The 6,957-nt window shown below is 33.7% G+C and overlaps 1 protein-coding gene across 1 annotated transcript; it reads right to left on the bottom strand.

Annotated features, from left to right (window-relative positions):
• Positions 1-521: 521 nt before the first annotated feature.
• Positions 522-1,252, bottom strand: LOC108524437 (UDP-glucuronosyltransferase 2B23-like; the record flags this gene model as incomplete). Its single annotated transcript, XM_017865544.1, has 1 exon — positions 522-1,252. A coding segment is annotated over exon 1 (725 nt), but the record flags the coding sequence as incomplete, so codon positions are not given.
• Between the last annotated feature and the right edge of the window lie 5,705 nt (positions 1,253-6,957).

Below are 6,957 nucleotides of genomic sequence, written 5' to 3'. Positions count from 1 at the left end.
GAAACTTCAAATTACCTTTAATGATTTATGCATCTGAGATATAGACATTCCCTCTCTCTATTGTGAAGGAAACATTCTGGTAACATGGGAACATCTTTTGATTTCTAAATAAGAAAACCAAGCTTTACAAGAAAAAGTAATTTCTGCAGTTATATAGATAGTTGTAGAAAAATGTGTAACTACTCATTCTAAATCTATGCATTCAGTAAGATGTTATTTGATGCATTTTACTGTTTTTAAGATGTAAAGCAATGTATAGTAAAACAGATGTGTAATTGCTTAAAGTCTTAGATGCACTAATACATAGGTTTATGATTTCCTTGGGTGTTCTGTGTGAGTGATGGCCACAGGGTTTTAACTGACCCTGTAATTTAAACTTTTCTATAATATTTGTGAGATTGATAGATCATCTTGTATTTTGTTTTATAAAACACTTACCAAAACCCCACTACCCTGACTTTATGGCTTTATATAAACTCTGCTTCAAAGACACAAAGAAGTTACAGATTGAAAAAAAATACTTACCTAGAACTTCACTATAAAACTGATCCCACTTCTTCATGTCATACATTTGGAAACAAAAATCAAAATAAAGCATATAGATCATATTTTTTACCCTCTCTATGAAAGTCATTTGATCACTTAATTCTGACATAACAACAGGTACGTAGGAGGGAGGGAAAAGAAATCCTCCACAATGCTTTTCAAAACCATAGCCAGGAGTGAAGCGGAGACTGTACACAAGGGGTATGTTAAATAGCTCAGCCAGTAGCTCACTACAGGGAAAAATAGGATCTGCCAAAATGACATCAAATCTTGACTCTTGTAGTTTCTTCATTAATTTCTTATTTGATACTACATCTTTACAGAACTCTCTAAATATATCACCAAACTTCCACATCATTTCTTGCATTTGTGAAAAATATAACCAAAATGTATCTTTTGGAAGGTCTGACCATCTCTTAATCTCTTGTGTGACTAAATTCTCAAACTCAGGTTTAGGTAAAGATGTAGGAAAAACTTCAATTTTAAGAGCAGACGAGTTGTTGGGATCAAAAAGAATGGAAGCTGAAGATGCCAGTACAGTCACCTCATGACCTCTCTGGACAAGCTCTTCCAGGATTGTCTTCATATTCATCCAATGGCTATATTCTGCTGCCCACACCAGCACCTTTCCACAACTCCCAGAGCTAAAGTAAAAGCTCAGTTGTATTAGCAGAATTACTGAAGTCCATTTCACAGACATCCTGGTGCAAAGCAATGCTTGTTTTCCAGTTGCTGTTCCTTTCTGTCATTTCTCATGGTTATATCCAATGATAAATTAGCCAAGAAGTTAAAATGTAACTCATACTTCAAAGTACATACAATATCATTAAATCAACATTCCCAGCATGTGCATGGCAAGGAGACAAATGAAGGTAAATGACCTGTTTACACAGATGTGACTAATTTCCCTTTTATGTTTCTGAGTGCTATCCTTCAGTTAATATCAAGGATCTTGTATGGACATGCCATTTGTCTTATGCAATATATTTAAAAGAGTGTCCAGAATTGTAGCAGTGAACGGTCATGTTTCTGCAGTCCATTTGACACAAAACTAAAGATAAAATGACTAAACATGGTCCACATATTTTGTACACTTTGTTGACATATAATTCAAATATCATACAATGTATCAATTATTGTGTAAATTTTAATGTTTTATAGTCTATCCACAGAATTATGCATCTACCATAACAATCAATTTGAGAGCCCTTTTATCTCCCCAAAATAAGCCCTGTAGCCTTTAGCCTTTTCCTCTCCACCTCTAGTTTCTGCATTTCCCCTGTCCTGGGAAATTGCTAATTGAATTTCTACCTCTATAGATTATCCTATTTTGGACGATTTTTAATAGTTGGAAGCATACAATATGTCGTATTTCATGAGTGGCTTCTTTCATGTAACATAATATTTTAAATGTTCATTTATGATATAGCATATACATGTTGATTCTTGCAACCATCATGTAAGATATTGAGAGTGTGAAGATGACACTACCTTTATAAACTTTGTGAAAGTAATCAAAGATAAAGAGAGAAAAAGAGAAAAGTAAATCAAGCTTGTAGTATATGCAGCATTAATCATTAGGTTAGCTTGTTCTCTGACTCACTTCCTCATAGTTATTTGGCTATTGTCCTAGAATTATGCAGACCCTGTTACAAGATTATAGTTCCTCTTAACTCTTCTCTAGATAATAACTTAAACATTATGAAATTATCAAATTTCCTTCTGAGGTATTCCTTCAGGTCCAGCACACTGATAAAACTATTGACTAACTGATGCCAGCTGATCTAGAGGACCCCACAGGGAACTGACTCAGCAAATAATGTTCTTTCTTGCTCCTATTCCCCTGACCAATTAATAACCCAAATTTTCCAGTCCATCACCATCTATGATCTCCTTAAAACTTGCAGCCCAGAGCTCCTTGAGGAGCTGGATTTGAGATTCTCTTCTCATCTCCTTGCTCAGTGCCCTGCAATTATTAAACTCCTTCTTTGCTGCCAAACCTGACATCTCAGTGTAATTGGACTATTATTGGACAGTAAGCATATGAACCTGTTGGTCCTATAACAAAACTTCAATGGAATAAGTAACTGCAAATATAATAAAACTAGAAAGATAACTATAATTAGAAGTGGAACTTAATGATGTAACAGAAGTGATGAAATCTCCTGATAAAAGAAATAAGTGAGGAGTTACTTCTTAGGGAAGAGCAAGAAACTTATTTCTTGAGATGGAATCTACTCCTGGTGAAGATGCTATGAACATTGTTGAATGACAACAGGAGATTTGGAATATTACTTAAACTTACTTTATAAAGTAGCATTAGAGTTTGAGAGGATTAATTCCAATTTTGGAAAAAGATCCTCTATGGGTAAAATGCTATCTGACAGAACTGCATGCTGAAAAAAATCTTTTGTGAAAGGGTGGGTTAATGTATGTGGCAAATGCCATTGTTGTCTTATTTTTAAGAAATTGCCACAGCCATGGTAACTACTAGCAGCCACCACCATAATAAGTTATCAAACATCAATATTGATGCAAGACTCTCCATCAACAAAAGTTGCACTCACTGAAGATTCAGATGATAAATAGCACTCTTTACCAATTAAGTGTTTTTTAATTAAGGCATGTACTTTGTAGACTTAATATTATCACACACTGAATACACTACAGCATTGCATAAGCGTAACTTTTTATATTCCTTAGAAACCAAAGCAAATTGTGTGATTCACTTCATTGCAATATTTGCTTTATTGTAGTATTCTAGAACCAAATCTGCAACATCTCAGAAGTATGCCTTGTATTAGTGAAAACACTTAATATGAGATAAACTCTAAAATATATATTTCAGTTGAATGGGCTCTATTTACTCACCCCTTCTGTTCCTCTTTGTGAGAGCCACGCATATTATCTACTTTCATTCAGTCATGTTGGCCACATATATTAACCCACCCTTTCACAAAAGATTTTTTTAAAGTTTCTAATTCCCACAAAACACAAACATACACAGACTTTGTCATTCCACACAAAGCCCAAAGGTCCAAGGTGGTTTTGGAAAACAAATATCTTACATCACTTTACCTATGTGGACCCTCACTAATTAGCTGATAATATATTGAATAGCTATAATATAAAGACTATTTTGATATGAGTCACATGAATAATACAGGATGCTTAGAGTTCCAGAGAAAAAACACAAGTACTTCTATATGAAATAGTTAGAAAAACTTAACAAGGCAGGAACCATATGATATAAGATGAAAGCTTTGATTGCACCTAGGCAGTGTGTGGCCAAGAAGGGAGTTTCCAATAAAGAACAGAAAGATAAAAACCACGCACATATGGAGAGCATCCCAGTGTGTATGGATCACAGAGAAAGTTGAGAGCAGGAGGTTACAAAAGACAGTTAATTTGAAATGAAGACCTTAGGCAGTCTTATTTGTCATACTATGGATTTGAATTTAATACTCCACCAAAATTTACTTACACAACTTTTAAAGGATGACAGTTATGAAATCAAGATATTCCTTTAGCAAGCAACTGTGTCAAATAATATTGGCATGTAAAGTCAAGACCTTAAAATTAGAAAAGATTATTTAAAAAGTGCATTTGTAACCAAAACAGGAGATCATAATAGCCTGATGTGGTTTGGCTGTGTCCCCACCAACATCTCATCCTGAAGTGTAACTACCACAATTCCCACATATTGTAGGAGGGCTTGATGGAGTTAATTGAATCATGGGGATGAGTCTTTTCCATGCTATTCTCTTCATAGAAAATCTTTGCCTTAGATTTTGCTATTTGTTTTTGGATAGTTAGTTTTCTTTACTGCCTGCTTTTCCTCAAGCCTCCTTCGCTCCTTGATTTTATATATTAATTTATTTTGAATTAAAAAAGAAAATGAAGTTACTTAGATTTTATGTCCAATGTTGAATTTTCATCTTTATGCCTTTTGTCACACNAAAAAAAAAAAAAAAAAAAAAAAAAAAAGATTTAAAATAACAAAATGTGAGATAGAAACTTAATACCTTAGTTTCATTTTGTCACAAACAAATGACAAGAAAGAGAAGTATTTCCAAAGTTACTTCAAGAATTCATAGTCAAATGATTAGTTGAGCCCACATACACTACTATAATGTTTAAAATTTTTTATGTAGAAATAGTGCCTGTTAATGCAAAGGAGAAAATGAGATTCAAATTACAAGTGGAAAACCACACTTTCTTCACTGTATAAACGGCTGCTTATAAGGGTTGGAGGTAGTACTAACCTTCTGTGGAATCTGGGCCAAGTCTGAAGCAACGAGATCAGCCTTCTCTTCTGTAAGGTTTTGAGCAACTGGTCCCAGAGAAAACACCACAGTGCCATCTTTGCCAGATATATGGGCAAATTCTTTCATTTTCTACAAAGAAAATAATTTCTGCATCATAAAGATGCAATGTCATGTAGAATAATATAGTTTACTTATGCTTTAATAAAAATCTGAAGAAGTTTCCATATGTATAGTTATATTGTCCCTATATTCTGCCATATACTTCCAGTCTCTGCCAGAAAGTTTGTGTTAGAAACACATGGCTTCAATACATAGTAATTATTTACTAGAAACGGTACCCCACCAAATAATTATACAGAACACTTAAGTAATAAATATACAGCTCTTTTAATATTTGGTAGATATCTAATTCTAAAATCATAATGGTTTGCAAACTCATAAAAATATTCCTTGAGGAGTGATGTCAGTAAAATGATGAAATAAGGCCCCCAAAATTACTTCCCACACAAAAATACAGCTAGTAACTATGGAAATACAAAAAGTCACCCTGAATTCACGAGAGCTAAAAAGAGAAGAAGAAAATCCCAAGACTCATACACATGGGAAAACTCACTATCTGTAAGAAGAATAATTCTTTTGGATTATGACACCCCTTTCACACACCAAGAAGACACACCACTATGAGAGAACTTTACCTGAAGTTACCAAGATCAGAGGAGGAAATTTAAGGGGAATGTTCAGTTTCCTCATGAATCTGTGATTCTTTTTGCGAAGCCCATTTTTGTCCTACCCCAAGAGAAGCATTAGTAGTGGCTAGAGGGTTGAATGACCTGGGGTGAATTGGAAACAAGAGTGGGAGTACTAATCACAGTGACAGGCACACAGATCTCAGCAACTGCTTGGTGTTCCTATTAGCAGGAATGCCACGCTGCGGAGTTTGACCAGTACCATAACACTGCAGGGGCCAAAATCCAAGGAAAGTCTGAATCTTTGGCACGTATTTTTTTTACAATTCTCCGGTCCTCATGCAGAGCTTTTCTATGACCTGCAAACAAGTATAACGTTTGAGATTATGTTTCAGTTATTGCTTAAGTCTCTCCAAGACCTAGAAATCACTGCAAGTCTGGTTTTAAGTTACAGTGCAGAATTAAAGTTCAGATACTCCACAAAATTTTGATAAATTCAGTGCACACCTATTTTAAAATTCAGAAATCACAGCACATATGAATAGAAAGTTGAAAAAAACACACTTTAGAGAATAATCCAGGAAAAGATGATAAATTTTGCAAAGAAGTGGAAATGTTTTAAAATAAAAAATCCAATTAATAAGAAATAATTGAAGTGAATTGAAAAACTCATTAGAAAACTTCAACAGCAGATTTCATCAAACAGAGTAAAAAATCAGCAATCCTAAAGGTAAAACATATATAATTACCCAGGCAGAAGAACAAAAAATTAGAAATAATTAAAATTAATGAAGTAAGCCTATGGAAGGAATCAAACATTATTAAGCAAACTACCTCTGTATAATAGGAGTTCTTGAAGGAGATAAGAAATAAAAAGGTCTAGAAAGCATACTTAAGAAAATAATGATGGAACATTTTGTAAATCTAGAGAAAGATGACAGTATCCAGGTACCCTAATCAAATTTAATCCAAAGAGTATTTCCCAAAGGCACATCTTATTTAAATGGTTAAAAGTCAAATACAAAGAAAAAATAGTGATAGCAATATGAGAAAAAGTTTGTACCATATTAAACAATGTCCCAATTCAGGTTTCATCAAATTTCTCAAAATAAATAAATACATAAATGAACTTGTAGGTAAGAAGACAACAAGATATACATTTAAGGTGCTGAAAAAAATCTGGCATGCAAAAATACTATGCCTACCAAAACAATTCTTTAAACTTGAAAGAGTTTCCCAGACAAACAAAAGCTAAGGCATTCATAAACACCAGACCAATGTTATAAGAAATAATAAGAAGGATTTTTTTTTTTATTGGAAAGAAAGGGACACTCACATGTAATAAGTACATGTCTGAAGGCATAAAAAGCACTAGTAAAAGCAATTGTAAAGACAAACTCAGAATACTCTAATAGTATAATTGTGGTATATAAGCCATTTATATCTTTACCATGAAT

Source organism: Rhinopithecus bieti, unplaced genomic scaffold (assembly GCF_001698545.2).
Source record: "Rhinopithecus bieti isolate Rb0 unplaced genomic scaffold, ASM169854v2 scaffold_83586, whole genome shotgun sequence".
Lineage (NCBI taxonomy): Eukaryota > Metazoa > Chordata > Mammalia > Primates > Cercopithecidae > Rhinopithecus > Rhinopithecus bieti.
The sequence above is the reverse complement of the archived record's forward strand: the minus strand, read 5'-3'. Positions and strand labels throughout refer to the sequence as shown.